The sequence below is a fragment of the Urocampus carinirostris genome, chromosome 19 (assembly GCF_059441175.1).
Source record: "Urocampus carinirostris isolate Australia breed hairy pipefish chromosome 19, RoL_Ucar_1.0, whole genome shotgun sequence".
Classification (NCBI taxonomy): Eukaryota; Metazoa; Chordata; class Actinopteri; order Syngnathiformes; family Syngnathidae; genus Urocampus; species Urocampus carinirostris.
In genome coordinates, this window is record NC_142367.1 from 9726853 (window position 1) to 9745143 (window position 18291).

At 37.6% G+C, this 18291-nt stretch overlaps 1 protein-coding gene across 5 annotated transcripts in view; it reads left to right on the forward strand.

Moving 5' to 3' along the window:
• Positions 1-3015: 3015 nt before the first annotated feature.
• The window catches only part of bahcc1b (BAH domain and coiled-coil containing 1b), a 61302-nt gene continuing 46026 nt past the window's right edge, over positions 3016-18291 (forward strand). For all 5 annotated transcript variants that reach the window (XM_088323369.1, XM_088323371.1, XM_088323372.1 and 2 more), the window contains exons 1-2: positions 3016-3153; positions 4688-4967. In XM_088323369.1, coding sequence (XP_088179495.1) covers positions 4832-4967 — 136 coding nt within the window. In that variant the 5' untranslated portion in view covers positions 3016-3153; positions 4688-4831. The remainder of the gene's footprint in view (positions 3154-4687; positions 4968-18291) is intronic.

Here is an 18291-nt window from a genome sequence, read left to right on the forward strand (position 1 = left end):
TAAGTATTTTTAAATGCATTTATTTATTTTTATCAACAGATTTTTTTCAGTTGTTTTTTTTAAACATGTATTTACGTTTATTTGAGGGTGCACTGTTTTTTTTTAATAGAGATATTGTCATGAACAGGATCAGGACCCAAATGCATGACGTTTCTCACACAAGCCTTTTATTTTACGGGAAATGGGGAGTCATGCATTTTAGGCAGCAGTCTGTCATGGAATGATAGGAAGCCAGACGCCGACGAGATTGATATCAATTTACCGAGCAGATATCGGACAGACGGGGTCGATACCGGACAGCACAGGACAGACAGGATTGATATCAAAACAGGATATCGAAAATAAACAGGACAAACTAGACGGGAATGAAACTGGGAACCGATATTAAAAAGGACAAAATAAACGAGAACAATTACCGGACAGGAAATACCAACAGGAAATGGGACCGAGTCAAAACCCATGTCTTGCGGGGCAGAGGTTAGTTGACAGACTGACAAAGGAAGAGTGAGAGCACTGAGCTTAAATAGACAGAAAGCTAATCTGTCAACGAGCGGCAGCTGACGCCACACAGGCGGGGCCAATTGTGCGTCATGGCAACCATGACAGATATATAAATATATGTATATATATATATGTATCTAGATACATACTTATCTCATTAGCTGCACCGCTTATCCTCAGTAGGGTCGCGGAGGTGCTGGAGCCCATCATATTTTAAATGTAATTATTTTTTACCCAAAAAATAAATTCTGATATTAAAACAGTTTTTGTGGTGTTTTTATCCTCTGATGTCATCTTTAATCAAAAAAGTGGAATAAAATAAATGCAATCTGGCAAATTTTTCAATCACTTCGCTTTTTTATATTAGCTCATTTTCATCATGGGCTTTAACTGTTTCTGAATTTATGAAATGTTTAAGACATCAATTTTACATTATAATTTTAAAACAAATAAATAAATTCATTTTGAGTATATATCTTAGAGCTGTGGTCTCAAACTCACAGCCTGAGGGCCGATTGTAGCCTGCCGGCTGATAGTTTGAGGGCTCTTTCTAAATATGAAAGTTTAAAGGGACAATGTATTACCAAGCACCAAAATAATATTGATCTAAAAATAAGAAAAAGCACTTGAACTAGAACCTAAAACTTGATTTTTAAATATACGCAGGTCAAGAAATTTGCATTGATTTTACATACTATAACATTAGCTTTACCTTCAGAGAGCTGACATTGCTTCTATGGGAAGTCAAAAAAAAAGAAAGACTGACTAATAAAATTAGATGAAAAATGGTGCTTTTTGGTCACTTTAAGTCTCCCTACTACAAAAACAGAAAAAAAGAAGCTTATACTTTGTTACAACTCAGTTTACCTGTGGAAAGCAGGAAGCACTTTTCCAATTTCCAAGGAAGGGAATGGAGCTAGATAAACAAGGGGAAGTAATGGGATTGGTCTTAAGATGCATCATCAAACAAGAAAAATGGCCCAGCGTTGCCTGGCCGATAGAAAATTGGATTCAGCAGCTTGGGGTGTTCAGTGGTCGGGAGCTGAAGTACCCAATTTGGCCGCCAGAGACCCCACAAAGGCATATGTTTACCGATGTTGTCGTTATGTATCGGTAGTGCCTTGACACGAAACCTAGCGAAAGACACTCGCTAAGGCCTAAAGTAAATCTGTGTGAATTTTCACCAAAATCGGTTCAGCTATTTCACAGCCTATAAGTAACATACAAACACATACACAAATTTGGGGTTTATAAAGTAGTTTTGTTTAGACGGATAGATTCATAAAAAATATGCATTTTTAAAAATTTATTGATCAATGGATTTTCATATACATTTTTTCTTTTTCATCTTATTTTTGTTTATCCTTTTTTAAAATTATTTTTTCATCAGAGGTTTTCCAGAGGAAATACCGATTCGGCCCCCCCAAGTAAATTGAGTTTTAGACCCCTGTTTTAGAGCATTTTATTTGGTATTACGGGCCATGAAAGAATGACCCTGGGAGCCACATCCAGCCCGCATGCCTCAAATAGACACGCAACCTTATTCCACAATGGAAGACTAATCCTGCCATGCGTTTAAATGATTTATAAAAATAGTAATATCTACAAATAGTATTTTTCATTGTATTTAGTACAAAGACGAAAAATATAACGACGACCAAATGCGAAAACAACAAAATGACAGATTACAATTTGTCCAAAATCCCGAAACGACAAAATGTATCGATAACAAAATACAATGAGGACCAAATACGATTGTGTACGTAAATACGACAATGACAAAATACAATGAGGACAAAATACATCAACGTCAAAGTACAATGATGACAAAATATATCAATGTCCGAATTCAACGCCAAAATACAACAACAAAATACGACAACAAAATATAACAATGACCGAACACGATTTGTACAAAATAAGACAGTGACAAAATATATTTACAAAATTTAACAATGCCAAAATACAATTTATACAAAATACAACAACGACAATGTACAACAACAACAAAATACCACGCCAAAATACCACTTGTAGGTATTTATTTGTACATTTCTTTCTACTTATGGCAGGATCGTCCCTCCATAATTCCCCAGTAAGCAATAAAATCCAAAACCAAAACGTGCGGTTTTCTTCTTCCAACTCAAACTATGAGCACTTTTCCCTCCTCGCTTCTGATTGGCTGGCGCTGGGCAGCCAATGAGGACAAGGTGAAGGGAGGGGGCGGTGGTGGTGTTGGGATGGGGTGCGGGTTGGTGGTGGGGGGCTAGTATTTTAGTAGTATGTGTGTAGAGAAACCCAGGGTGGGGTAAGGGAGGGGGGAAGTAGGGGGAGGGAGGTTAGTGGTGGTGGGGGGCCTCACGGGCACGCTTTCACATTGTCGTCCTCAAACCAGTAGGCGCGCGCGTTCTGCTGCCCCCCACCCTCCCCACTGGATGCCCCCCTACACCCCCACCCTCCTCCCGGCGTGTCTGAGTTCTCCGGCTGCATGAACGCATCTCGCTTCACTACAAGCTGGAAGTTGCGCGGCGAGCAGCAACCCAAAAGGATGTCAACAATCGCCAACATTTTGCACTTTTTTTTTCATCACTGAGATCTTTTATTTAAATGTTCTCTTTTCATCCACCGTTTTTAATCGAGGGATATAACTCAGTAAGTGTGTTTTTTTGGCGTGTCGTTTTTACAGCATCACTTGAACGCAGCTTCAATCGTGAAATGCAACCAAAACAAACTGTATGAATTGTGTTTTTATAAATGGAAAATGGAGTAAAGACGTGAAAGAGTAACTTTATTTTGAAAGAAATCCCTCTTTTAGTTGGCTTCACTTGTGAGTAGTTTACAATTCTTTTTTCCTTCTGTAATCCGTACATTGAATTATTTTAATTTATTTCGGATTTTTTGCGTATTTAGTAATAATAAAAGTCCCATTTTAAGCTGAATAACCACTGTATTCTCCTTTGGGGGGCTCCATCCACCCCCCAGTTGGAAAGCTGTGCTGACGCCAGGCCCGCTCCACCACGGCTGGGCTTTTTTTCCGCACTTTAACCCGGCCTCTCGACCTCCTTTTTGGGCGATATTCTCTATCTATTTATGACTTAATTTTAACGCAGAACAAAGTGGGGTTGTTGTATGACTTTTCTCTTTAGAGCTCTCAATTTTATGTTTTTAAATGTGTGTGTCTTGTGGAAAGGTTTTGTTTCTTTTGACCGTTTTCCGAATGATAGTTTTGTTGCATGCGTTGTTTTGCGAACTTTTACGCACGTCATTTTAAAATTACGAGTAGATATTATTATGATTATTTTGAGTGTATGTTAGCGTGTGTGTGTGTGTGTGCGTGTTGAATTTATCCGAAACACACATTTTCAGAACACACACACTCCATTGCTCTTCTTTGGTCTAAATATAAAAAAAACATTTAAACGGAGCGGAGGAACATAAACAAGTTTTTTTATAATTAAAAAACTACAACCAATGTTTTTTTAAATGTTAATTATCTATGTTTCAAAGTATTTCGAAGACTTAAATTGTATTTTAGTGTAAATCGGTTAAAATGTAGTTTTTGCGTAACCTTATAAAAAAGTTGCATTGCAATCGCGCATGCTTATTTTAATTATAATCTAAAAAACAACAATAGCAAATCAAACGATGCACTTTTCTTTGTTTCCTCGGTTCCTGTTGTGATGTTCTGGACGGACCCTGAAAGGGCGAGGGGCTTGATGGCAGGGGGGGGGTCTATTTAAGTAAATGACCCGGGTTAGAAGGCACACATATCATAAAGTGGGATGATTTCCGATTTATTTGTGTGTTTATTGCCATCGTGGAAAAAGCTGATTTGATTTGTGATTACAAGGCGTGCACGCGCGCGCGGGCGCGTTGAAAAAGAAAGACGGGTGCGTTAAAACGTTGCAGAAATCGTGTTTTGTTGGGTGCAGGGGAGGGCAGCGCTCACGATTTAGCAGGATCTTTTGCAACATTTGTATGGTTTTATTTCTTTTTTTGGACAATGAAAATGGGGTGGGGAGGGGGAGGAAAACGGGGGCGTTATTTACATGATGGATGCATGCAGGATGCTTATAGGGGGGCAAAATTGACCTGGCAGGGGCCAAACGTGACTTTCAGGACGTCAGTTTATGTTTTTCTTTTTCTTTGTAGCTGATGGAAGATAAATGTCGTTTTTCTTTCGCAGGAGATGACGCAGACTTGCTCGGCAACTCCGCTCTACGCGAGAAGATACCGAAGTTGATAAAAAAGGGAAGGCGGGGGGGATTATTTGCACGCCTCGGGACCCCCCTTCTGGATTTTCTTTTTCTTTCACTGGGATTTACTGTAAATGATGGAAAGCCGCGATTTGGTTCCTCCGCACCCGCTTTTGACGCACGGAGCTGCCGCGTCGCGGATGGCGGCCGGACACGGATTCCAAGCAGGGAAGTTTTACGCATCGCCTCTGTCCATGGCTCCGCGTTCAGGTTAGTATTTTGTCGCATTTGTTGCAAACTTTAAAAAGGGAGAGTGTTTGTTTGCATGGGTTTGTGCTCGTTTAATTACAATAGAAAAGGGAAGTTTTGTGTAAGTTGAAATATCGACAGGAAAAACGTCACAACATTGAAATCATGTCATATTTTCACCCAAAATAATCGTGTGCTACATCGATATGATTCATCAACTGTGAAGACGTCCCTATCATTAATTACGATAGTTTAATTGCAGTTCTTCCACCTCCAATTAAACCTGAAATCTATGACCCGAGCTTCTGTCTTTGGGTTCAGTTCTGGTGCAGGTCCGAGCTTTTGTGTGTGTGTTGGTCTAATTAATATGGGTGGAGAAGGGGGGGGGGGGGGGTTATTTGTGTATGGGTAGGTGGGTAGGGGGCTGGAGGGGTAATACCAGAAAATCCGCTTTCTATATCGAGCGGCGACGTGACGGGGTGCGAATGGCTTGACAGTGCATGCATTAGATTTAACAAGTAGCTTTGGTATCCCGTCTCGATGCAGGAGGGGGGGGGGGGGTGACTCCTGGGGGGGTGCAGGCTACCCCCTGTGTTCGAATATCCCGGTGCATGCGAGAAAAGGGGCAGAAAACCCCGAATTTAAAGCGTATTATCGTTGAAATATGTGATCAACTGGATGCGCGCGAACGTGTCTGATGAGAGAGCTCGTTAATTAATGGAAACTGGCGCCTATAGCATATTTGTGTATTCCTATCCATCCATCCATCCATCCATCCATCCATCCATCCATCCATCCATCCATCCATCCATCCATCCATCTATCTATCTATCTATCTATCTATCTATCTATCTATCTATCTATCTATCTATCTATCTATCTATCTATCTATCTATCTATCTGTCGGATTATATATATATATATATATATATATATATATATATATATATATATATATATATATATATATATATATATACATACATATATATACACACACCAAGCACGTGTGTTTGTGCATGTGCGTGTTGTAATGCAAAAAAACACTATTCTTTTTATATCTTTCTTTGCTTTTATGGGATATTTACGTTGTATAACAAATACAAATTTGTGTTTTTTTTCCATTGCAAATTTTTAATAATGCAAAATTACATTAAAATAAAAGACCAAAAATGGAAATACCGTTTTTTTTCACATGATAACGACGATATATAATAATATATTGTAAAAAAAAACATTTTATTTCATTCATTAATAAATAATGGACATTTTTTTAATCAGCAGAAAGTGGCACAAATGTCAGTTTAAAAAAAAACAATCTTCAATTTGTTTTCTATTTATTTACAAACTATTACACATTAAATGACAATACTACTAATAATAACAATACATTTGATGTCGAAGCCCATGTCAGGACACTCAAGGTCGCTGTACACAGAATGTAAAAAAAGTCATATCACAAAAAAAAAAGTAACATAAACAAGCAATGAATGCAAATAATGAAGACGAAAGTACAGTTGAAATGATGGGGGGGGGGGGGGGGCGCAGTTTCTAATGGATAGGGGAGTATAATAACCAAATGATATAGTTTGGGCTTAATAACTCTTTTTGTGGTGCGTCATTTTATAAACTATGTCAAACGCAAAAATGAAAACCTAATATTTTTGGTAAACATACTGTACTTCTCCTGTGTTAAATACAATATTTTTCTTTAATAACTTCATTCCGTTTAATAATTGCATTGTGTGTGAAAAAAAAGACTTTCATAAAAAAGTTTTGGAAAATATACTGTACTTCTCCTGTCCTGAATACAAATTATTTGTATGAATATTTTTTTTTTGTTTAATAATTATAGTCATCGTATAAAATATACCAGATGTAAAAAAAGAGACTACTATTAAGTATTTATGGTAAATATACAGTACTTCCTGGTCATCATTAAAAAAATTAAAATAAAAATACATTGCCAAGAGTTGAAAATGTTCTCATTGAAAAACGTGGGCTTGAGTTCCATCCTCCATCACGCCTTAACCCGATTACTCGGCACAAAGACCGATAGCGACGCTCGCTCTTGTGCATTATGCTCTAATTTAAACCTGATTCTGTAATGTCTTTGGGGGGACAGGGGGGGCACAGTCATGCCAGACTCATAATACTATTGAAATATATTCAGGGGGCGTGGGGGGGTAGATTGGTCTCAAGGTGCATGACACTGTATCGAGCCGGCAGACTCTGATGGGCTTTTGACTGACATGACGGGCGTGGAGGATTGCCGTTTTGACGAGGGAGGGGGGTTGAGCGATATATTGCTCGGAGGTAAGGTTTTCTTTTGGGTGGGGGGTTATGGGGTTGGGAGCGTTCTACCTTTTGTGCCCTCCCCCCTTTGGAGATTTCTCTGCGTTCTTTGCTCCAGGCCTCGGCTGAAGATATGATTTGGAGTTGGGCGCAATGGGACGAGGAGAGGGGTGGTGGAAAAGCATACCCCCCCCAGCCCCAAAAAGGCTTGCAAAAGCATGCAATCCATCAATTCTTCTGCAGCCTCTTATTTACATCAGCATGGTGTCTGCTTGAATATCGACGCGCTTGACAAGGTGATGGAATGATGGTGGCGTAGCTGCCCCCCCCTCCCCTGTCATCCCCCTCCCAATTTGATAAAACCCCTATAATGATATTACGCAGGCGTTCTGATTGCTGATAGGAGTCACAGAAGGGAAGTAGAGTCTTTGTCTCTGTCTGCCTTGCCCCCCCCCTTTGCCCCCCTCCCGTGTCGTTCTTCCAGTTTGTGTGTGAAGGTTCAGTAGCACAGGTGTGCAGGGGGCGTGGCCTAGCTTGTCATTGAACAGGTGTGTGACTTCTTTGATAAGCGGCGGACGATACAGGGAATTCTGGTATCGATTCATTCTGAGTAATTACAGGATCGTATCGATCGATACCAATACGACTTTTGCTGGGAAATCTCATGATCATTGCATCATTGAACTCCTCTCCCTTGAGTTACTTTATAGTTACAATAAACCCCAGCCTAAAATGATCTATTTTTTATTCAATAACTACATTACAAACATTAGAGTATAAAATATATATAATGGTTTCAAAATAAAAGTCAAGAGTCAATTTAAAAAGCAGCAATGTGTCAGAATACAAATATATCCAGGTCAGCGTGACAACAATAATACATAACAGGTTACAATATTATGAAAATGAAGTCAAAGCGCAAACATTGTAAACAATACAATGTACAAAGCTTTAACAGTGTAAAAATTAAATACTTTAACAGACAACTGTTTCAGAACTAAATTTGAGAAGGTCAAAAAAAAAAAAATACAAATACCGCATAAAGTCAACAAGAAAACTAAAATCAGACTAGAAGGCACACCCAAAAACCCCACATTGCCAGGGATTTGAAAGTGCGCATTGTAATCTACACGGTAAATACATTCTGAAATGCATGACTACAACAAAATGACCATTTATGAAGACATCAATTTGTTTGAGTTGTGGAACCACATTCATTTATATTTATATTTTATAAAATACGGTTTTTATCTTTTTTCTTACATGTGCCTTATAGTTTGATGCGCCTTATATGTGAAAAAAATCTTTCACACGTTTTTTTTGGGAAGGTGCGTCTTGTAATCGGATGCGCTCTAAGGTCTGGAAAATATGGTACCTTTCATAGCACAATATTTTGAAATGAAAATCAGTAGTGCAACTAAAGTGAAACCGCAAGTGGATCAAATTTGAAAGTTATAATGTATGTACTGTATAATCTTTTGACACAATTGAATTATCACAGTGATAGTTGAAATGGGAAGACAAAGTTGCCCTTAAGACAATTGTGTAGATTCGATCCAAGTGTTCGCTCAGGGTCGATAATATCAATTTTTGGATCGATCCACCCATTCTTACTTCCTCGACATCAGGTTTGTGTGTGTGTGTGTGTGTGTGTGTGTGTGTAATAAGGGTGGGCGATACTTGGAATTTTGGTATTGATCCGATCCAAGTAAATACAGGGTGGAATCGATCAATACAGATCCAATATTGTTTACTTAGAAATGTCATGACGGTTGCATTAATTTACAATTCCAATAAACAAAGCACAAAGATTTTAGGCACTAAAATGTTTTACCCTCTTATTAAATAAGTACAAAACAAACTTGAACAGTATAATTTTTGAAACAAAAACAAGTGTATGTGAAACTCCCTCAAAACCAGCCATGTAACAAAAATACAAATACTGAACAACAATGTCAACAAGAAAACTAAAATACCTTCCTTTACACAATATTTCAAAAGGTCAGTTGTGCAAATGTGGCGTAAACACGATTGAATCAAAACCAAAATAAAATATCCTTTGAGATGTAAATATCACAGAATGTCCATGATTAAGGCAAATGAACCAGAAAAGTATTCATGTTGAAGATCATACGATTTATTGTTCCAAATCTGAATGTGAAATTCAAAATTATGAGGATAATGTGTACAATTTCACAAATATTCAATAAGCACACAGCCTTAAACACAGCATACGTGAAACACGCTGCAGACTATCTCGAGTAAGTCTCCAGGAGATGACTATTTTTTTCTTTTTATATACAAATTATCTGATCGTAAGTTAGTAAAGGGGAAAACGTGTATTTTTTGTTAAAAAAATATTTATCAATATTCAAATGACATCAAATAATTTGTAACACCCCGTACTTTAAACACCCCCCAAAAAAGCAGCAGACTTAAATACAAATCGAACAATGTAAACACAACAAATATAACAATATTTCATAAAGTCAGAAAGTGCAAATAGTGTAAAAAAACAATGTATAAAAAACCTTTAGACTAAAAAAATACTTGGACTAAACAACTGTTTGGAAAATCATAAAAGCAGCAATGTAACGAAAATATAACAAACAACTAAAATTCCTACCATCATACAATTATATGAAAATTTAGTAGTCATTATTTTAAATGAAGTGTAAACATAATTGGATCCAATTTAAAAGTTTTCATTTATGTATAATCTTACCAACCGCTAACAACATTATTTCAAAACTTTATTTGATAGTTAAAATTGGAAGAGAGTATCGATCCCAGGACAGGAGTATTGATATGATCAAAGTACTGGCCCAGTAGCGATAATATCGATATTTGGATCGATCCGCCCACCCTTAGTGTGGAAGAATAGCACAGAGAGGAGGGCAAGGGGAGAGAGTTGGGGGTCAGCACACACACACACACACACACACACACACACACACACACACACACACACACACACACACACGTCTCGTAATCCGCGTGTGCGCTTTGAAAAAAGTAATAAACGATAATCGCAATGTTTCTGTAGGAGCAGATAACCTCTCCATCACCTCTTTGGTCTCGTCATCCCCCCATTCTTCTCGGTTGCCCGCCCCCCCTTTTCGGCGCACACCTCTGCTTCCCCCCCATCCCGCCGGCTCCTCGTGCCGGGTCACGCTCACGTTTTCTCGGCTTTGATCCTCAAATGGAACACGCCCCTTTCGACCTTTGACCTCAATGCAAAGCATATGTAACTATATAATATAAACTTGTTTCATGATTTGAAGCAAACATTTCTTCTCCTTTTTTTAATTGAACTAAACAAAACAATTACTATCTCCTATTTATTTAACAAATCAACCCAAAATTGGGTCCAATTCAAAGAAGGGATTATTTGTCATACACATTTTTCATTTTTTGAGTTATGAAAATGAAAAATCGCTTGCAAGGAGTAAAGGAAATGCACCACGGACACACTGCTGGGTAAAACAAATCAAATAAAAACCTGATCTGGGTCACAAAATGGACAGAGCTCATTTTTGGGTTATGTTTAACATACTTTGTGCCGAACAAAATCAATATACTTATTCCATGTTTGTGAATTGGGAGTAGAGGGAATTTCCACATGTACACAATTCTGGGTTGCAAAAAAAACTGCCAAATGTCAATTTAGGGGTGCTCAAAAACAACAAAATTCTTATTCTATCTTTTTGTGACTTGGTAATAGAGGAAATTTCCACATGTACACAATTCTAGGTTAGAAAAACAGCCCAATGTCAATTTGAAAAAAACAAACTACTACTACTCTGGGCCAAACATTTGGGTTCATTTTTTTTTACATAGATTGTGATGAACAAAACAACATTCTTATTCTATTTTCGTGACTGGGAGTAGAGGAAATTCCACATGTACCCAATTCTGGATTAAAAAAAATAAAACAGCCCAATTTCGATTTAATAAAAAGCCATTTTAATCTGGGTCATAAATTGGAATGAACCCATTTTGGGATATCTTTTGACAGGCTGTACTGAACAAAGCAACTTTGTTTTTCTATTTTTGTGTCTTGATAGTAGAGGAAATTCCACATGAGCAAAATTCTTGGTTGAACAGCCCAATCTCAATTAAAAAAAAAACAACTGGGTAAAAATGACAACCAAGTTTGGGCTACTTCGGAACATCTTTGGAATGTGCTGAAAAACAACAAAACGCCTCTTAAATTTAGATTTATATTATAACAAGTGAGTGTGCTGGCTTAATTGTGCACCAAATTGAGTTGTTTGGGTTGTTTAGGACAAATACATTTTATTTCGGAGGTTGAAAATCAAGCCACATAAAATGGGAGGAGAGAGCAGAATAAATGAAAAACAACAACGTAAAATCAACCAAAAATAGTTCATAAATTGGATTGAACCAATTTTGGGTTAATTTACAATTTAAAGACAGCACATTTGGGCTAGCTTTACAAATGTCTGTGTTGTGCTGAAGGGATTAGAAATAACCAAACAAAATGAGTTTGCTGGCCCAATTTTGCATCAATTTGACCCAAATTTGGTGATCAATTTTTTTCCGGTTACGAACAAGTAATTTAGGAGAGGACTTTCCACATGTACACAAAGCTCAGTGAAAAACAACCCAACTTGGGTCGAAAACGGATTAAAACCATTCAATCAGTATTATATCTTTCTAAAATAAACACACATTTCTTAACTTCCACAAAAATATTTGCAGTAAACGCGATCCAACTTTGTGTTGATTTTTCATGGTTTAAGAAAAGATAACACATACATTATTCCCAATTTTGTATCAATTACCTTTAGATTTGTTTTGTACTAGATCATCTCATCTAATTTCTTTTTTTAAATGTAAATGTCCTTAACAAGTTTAAAATACTATATTTTCTCTTTAGAGTATGTGTTAACAATGTCCAACTGAGTTCAAAGAGCCCTACTATTTTATTTTCTATTGAAGCTATATTCTTTTATCAGAAAATGGTCAAAGAAAATAGCTTTGTCCTGTTAAGCACAAACAGCAACCCAAACCCCAAGATGGATGAACAAAGAAGTTTATTCGAGTCCAGTGCGTATAAGAAATGCACGTACTTGCACGTGCATCATGAACGAGCTGACTAAGGCTTTTTGACTTTAAGCCAGGCAATGGTAGGAGACAGTGACAAAGTTTCAAATTCGGTGCAGCTCTTTCAAGACAAAGTGTGAAATTTACCCAAAATGGTGCAAATAAATTGAGTAATCTTTGGTTTATTTTGTACAAAAAAGTTTTGTTTGTAGAGTTTTTAACATTATGGGTTTAGTCACGCAACTATCAGCTAATTTAGTGTTGTTTCAAACAAAAACAAAACAAGATTTGACAGCTCAAATCAATCCAACATTTTGTGTCCTTCCAATTTTTGGCCTCAATATTCTCACGGTTGACTTTCTCATCATTTCTGAGTCAGCTAAAGTGAACTTTCGTGTTCTGGTGGGAGAAAAAAATAGAATAAAAGCAAGCGAGGAGGGCCAACGTGGTCAGTAATCCGGTCTGATTAGGATCGCCGACGGTGACGAGAAGCGAAAGCGAGGTGATGAGTCAGCAACCGACCTCAACGTCTAAGGCGGAGGGTCTTTGATGTTATTTTTATGCAAGGCGACCCGTAACAAGCGGGGAGGAGACAGCCGGTGGCAGACGCGTCAAACCGTCAAGTCGCTCGTGTTCAAACATACTGTACATATTTATTTGGTAGTTAGCGAGATTACCAGTAAGCAATTCCATAAAAAAAAAAAAAAAAATATATATATATATATATATATATATATATATATATATATATATATATATATATGAAAGGAGTGCAAGGAGGGTGTACAATCCGCTTCTGATTCCAATATCGTGTGCTGTCTATTAAAGATTGTTTGGAGGAATTTCTTTGGGATATTTAAATTTTGCAGAGACTACAATTTGAATTACAGTTAGCTAGTTAAAAAAAGGTTTTAAAAATTGAGGAGAGTGCATGGAGGGTGTACAATCCGCTTCTTATTCTAATATTGTGTAATCTCTATCAAGGAGTGTTCTGGGGGAATTTTGTGGGATATTTGAATTTTGCAGAGCCTTAAATTTGAATTACAGTAAGGTAGTTAAAAAGGTTTAAAAAATTGCAGAGTGCATGGAGGGTGTACAATGCACTTCTGATTCCAATATTGTGTGCTCTCTATTAAGGATTGTTAGGGGGAAGTTTGTGGGGTGTTTTAATTTTGCAGAGCCTTAAATTTAAATTACAGTTAGGTAGTTAAAAAAAAGTTTTAACAATTTAACAACAATCGCTGCTGCTTTCAATATTGGTTAATCTCTATTGAGGATTGTTTGGGGTATTTTTGTAGGATATTTAAGTTTTGTAAAGATTAACATTTAATTGCAGTATTTCAATGTTTTCAAAACTGAGGCGAGTGCATGGAGGGTGCATGATGAGCTGTTTATTCCAAATCGGGTTCTTCAACCCTTAATCTTGTTTTAATGCTTATTTTAAGGTTTTTTTTTTGTAGACAATTTGAATTTTGTAAAGCCTAAAACATGAATTAAAGTATCAAAAACTTTGATACCAGTGTATATTATTATTATTATTATTATTATGAAGGGTTTTTTCTCGATCCATTGCTGATTACAATTCAGTTTGTTTAACCTTCAATCTTGTATTTATGTTTATTTTGGGGAATTTTGTGGACAAATTTACTCTTGTAGAGCTTAAAACTTAAATTAAAATTATTTAGAAAAAATATATATACAGTATATCAAAATACCATTTCAATTTATTTTATCATTTAGTTTACAAGATAGGGGGGATGCTTAATTTTAGCTTGTCCCTGAATTTAAATAATGTCATTAAAAATGGTTTCATTTGCTTTTGTCTTCCAGGCTAATTTAGTGAAGAAAAATCATTACAATATTTTTATAATTAAAATATAAAAAAATGCAACACAAAGTAATACATAAACGTTCAATTTGTATTTTTGTTTTTTACAATTATTTCTTAACTTCTCTGTTGTCCTGATTTTAAAGGACATCTCTGTGCATTGTTTACACAGATTACATGGAAATGAGAATAAAAACAACATTTCATTTTTTTTCTATTGACCAATTTGAGAAGTCATAAAATGTATTAAAGTTTAAAAATATATATATATTAAGGGATTTTTTTCTGTGTTTTTAACAACAAAGTGGTTGGTCATTTTGACCCGAAGACAACAGGAGGGTGTTTGTATTATTTAAATTGTGAAGTTAGATTAGTTTTTTTATGTAAAATGTGCAAGAATATTTGAAAACTTGTTTTACAAAATATGAATTTCCTGTATTTTTCTGTTTGGACATCTCGGGGGCTGGTAAAGACCCTCCCTCGCCATCTGATGACTTGGCACGAGATAAGGAAGTGGCAGACTCTCGCTTGTCCATGTGCTCCTTTCCCTCTCTCTTGGGCAACCCCCTGCCCCCCCTCTCGTCTTCTTCTCCTGCTGCTTCCTTCTTTCGCTTCCTCCTCTCCACGTGGAGTGGTCCTCCTCTTCCTCCTTCACCTCCTCCACTTCGCCGTCACTCTTTCCTTCTCCCTTGAGCCACAACTCTCCGCCCCCCCCTCCACATCTGGCTCATCTCCATCCCTGCCGTCTTCTTCTCCCCCAACCGGCCTCCCGTTTCAAATCGCTTCCTGTTCTCTTACATGTTGCTTCCTTTTTGTTGATATTTTTTAGGGGGGAGTGGTCTGACTGCACACGTATTAATGTATTAAAGTGCATGGCAAGTCTCCATAGTTTAAATTGTTTATAAGAGCTTATTTAAGAATGATTTTGTGGCAGCTTGGGTTCTTGACATTTTACAAAAAAAATAATCTGTCCCACAATAAAACTTCGAGTAAAACAAAATCCTGAAATGTAAATAACAATGCTTGATTTAAACAGCAAGATTTATTTTTTTGCATCCAAATACAAACTTTTATTTCTTTTTATAATTAACTATCACTTCTTTTTTTTTTTAAAGAAACACAAATAAATATTTGTGTATTTGTAATATAAACTCATGTTATCTTGCAACTTCCTGGTTGAGTTATTACGTTTAGATTTTCAACATTTTGCATATTGAAAATTATATATAAATTATTTTTTATTAGTTGAGGGTGGTTAGCGCACAGCCCCACGGTGCAGACTTTCAGGGTTCAAGTCCAACTACCAGCCTTCCTGTGTGGAGTTTGCATGTTCTCCCTGTTTCTGTGTGGGTTTCCACCGGGCCCCCGGTTTCCTCCCACATTCCCAAAAGCATACATGTCAGGTTAAATGCCCGGTTCGAATTGTCCCTAGGTGTGAGTGAGCGAGTGAGTTGTCTGTCCCCGTGTGCCCTGCGACTGGCTGGCAACCAGTTCAGGGTTTCCCCTGCCCACTGCCCGAAGATAGCCTGGATGGGCTCCAGCACCCCCGCGATCCTACTGAGGATAAGCAGTGCAGATAATGGATCAAATTTATCTCAACATTTTATATTTCATAGTGTTGCTTTCATTTGGAAAATAAAAGTATCCTTTTTTGGGAACCGATTTCATTTATTTGCATTTGTAGATTTTTTTACAATGTAATCATTAAATATAAGTAAAGTCTTATCGAATATAAATGCTAAAAAATGGTCAATTATATTACATACGTTTATATAAATGTTTTGGTAAAATAAAGTATATTTGTCTGTGTGTATGAGAGGACTTTGGGTAAAAAAAAATAATTAAACACTATAACAGATAAAAATATTAATTCATCTTAAATGTATTGTATACTAAAAAATCCTTATTAATTGATTTTATTATTTAAACATTGTAAGAAATAAAATTAGGGTTCTGATTTCTGAAAATAATCGTCACTCACCAAAATAGGGTGGTACATTTGGGGTCTTATCACAAGATAAAGCTTTCTCGCACAATGAGTTGTTTGGTTGATTTTTTTTCGGGAGGGTGCAACGTTTGAAGCTCCTCACCTCATCTCAGTAGGGACCCTCCCCCCTCGTTTGTGCCGGTGGGGTCGGTGCATTCAGGGTCCTCCACAACAACTGTAATCTTGTTTTTTTTTCAATAAAAACAAAGAGTTGTTTTTTTTCCAGATAGAGGGCAACATTTGAGCCCTCTCGATACCATCGATCTTACCGTTTGCCCCCCTCCCTCATTTGTGCCAGGGGGTCGGTACGTTCAATGTTCTTCACACCATCTGTAATTTTAGCTTTCCTCCTGTAAAAAAAACAACAAAAATGAGCTGTTTGGCTCATTTTTGGAGTAGACATTTGAGCCCCATCCATAAACCTCAACTCTAACCCAAATCATAGCCCCATTTCTAAACCCAGATTTTTTATGCTAACCCTACCATTACCATAATCGAACCCTAGACCTACCCAAAACTCCAACTCGAACTCTAACCCGAACCTCAACACTAACTTTAAACCAGGGGTGTCAAACAGACAAGAGAAAAACGAGCTGCAGGTTGAAATATGTCCACTTGATGTCTCTCACTCTTTAACTCTGTCTTTCTTTTTCTCTTTTTTTCTCTTTGTCTCTTTCTCTCTGTGTCTTTTTACCTTATTTTGCTCTCACTTCCTTTTCTTTCTTGCTTTCCCTTCTCTCTTTCTAATTCTGTCTTTTCCTCTCTTTCTTTCCCCCTTTATCACTACTTCTCTTTTTATCTCTTTTGTTTCTCATGCTCTCTCTCTTTCTCTTCCTTTCTGTCTCATCGTCTCTCTCTTTTTTTTCCTTCTCTATAATCTACTAGTCCGGCCCCCGAGAAAATGCTTCTTCTATCGTGTGGCCCCCGGGTTAAAATGAGTTTGACACCCCTGCTTTAAACCTAACCCTACCATACCCCTAACCCTACTCAAACCCCAACCCAAAACTATAACCCTACTGCAACCCCATCTCCAACCGTAAACCCTAATGATTGAGTCTCACATTCTAACAGCTATCATTTGGACGGGGGGGTGTATAACCAGTTTGTTCTGCTAGGAGGAGGAGGAGGGGGGGGGGTCGTCGGCTTTTGAGGATGGGGGTACGGGGGTCACCCAAAGGTGAAGATGTTGAAGTATTTCTCTGCAGTCGTGCAGACGGAATGGATTGCAGTGACAGACAGGTATATATTAAATAGGTAAAAAATATATTGGGAAGGGGGGTCATTTAGGGAGGGGGTCTGCAACAGAGGGAGAGAAGCAGCTGCGTGGAATAGCACGGATCGTTACACAGCCACGCACATGAAAGTCAATTGGCGAGCCTTTGTTGAATATACATGGTGTGCACGTGCGTGCACGTCCCCTCTCACATAGGCTGCGACGAACGAGTAAAAAAACTAAAAAAAAAATAAAAAAAAAAGCAACTAGAGAGCGCTAGGAGGGAGAAAAAAAAGATCAACAACAACATCAGTCATTCATGGCTAATCAGTCTCGCGGGACACGCGCACACTCACAGCCGAGGTCCTAATCCCAGCGGGGTTTCTCAACGCGTGCCTGTCCAAATTTCGGATCGGGCCTGATTAAAAGACAAACTCTTTCCCCCACTTTATTTCCTTCTTTATATTCTCCTTTTTCTTGATTGTCGCTAAAGTGTTTCTAATTTTTTTTCTGTGTCTCTTTCGAGAACATTCGCTGTCCTTTCGCGGTTGGTTTTTGTAACGTTTTGAAGGGCCAGCGCATGCGCCAAGTGTCTTCAGTGTACGCATCTCCGGGGTCCTCATCCCGGAGGTCCTCCTTAAAGTGTGCCAGTCGAAATTTCGGATCGGGTCTGACAACTCTTTTTTTTGCTCGCTCCCATTTTTCTTTACTTCCTTTACTTTACTCTTTACTTACTTTCTCACTCTCTTCTTTCTCTGTCTTTCCCCTTGTCTCTTTTTCTCATGCTTTTTCCTTTTCCTTTCACTTTTTTCTCACATTCCCTTTCTCACTCTTTCCTTCTCTGTCACTGTCTTTCTTACTCTGTCTTTCCTTCTGTCTCTTTCTCCCTCTGTCTCTCTCTTACTGTCCTTTTTTCTTTCTCTCTGTCCTCCTGTCTTTGTTTCACTCTCTC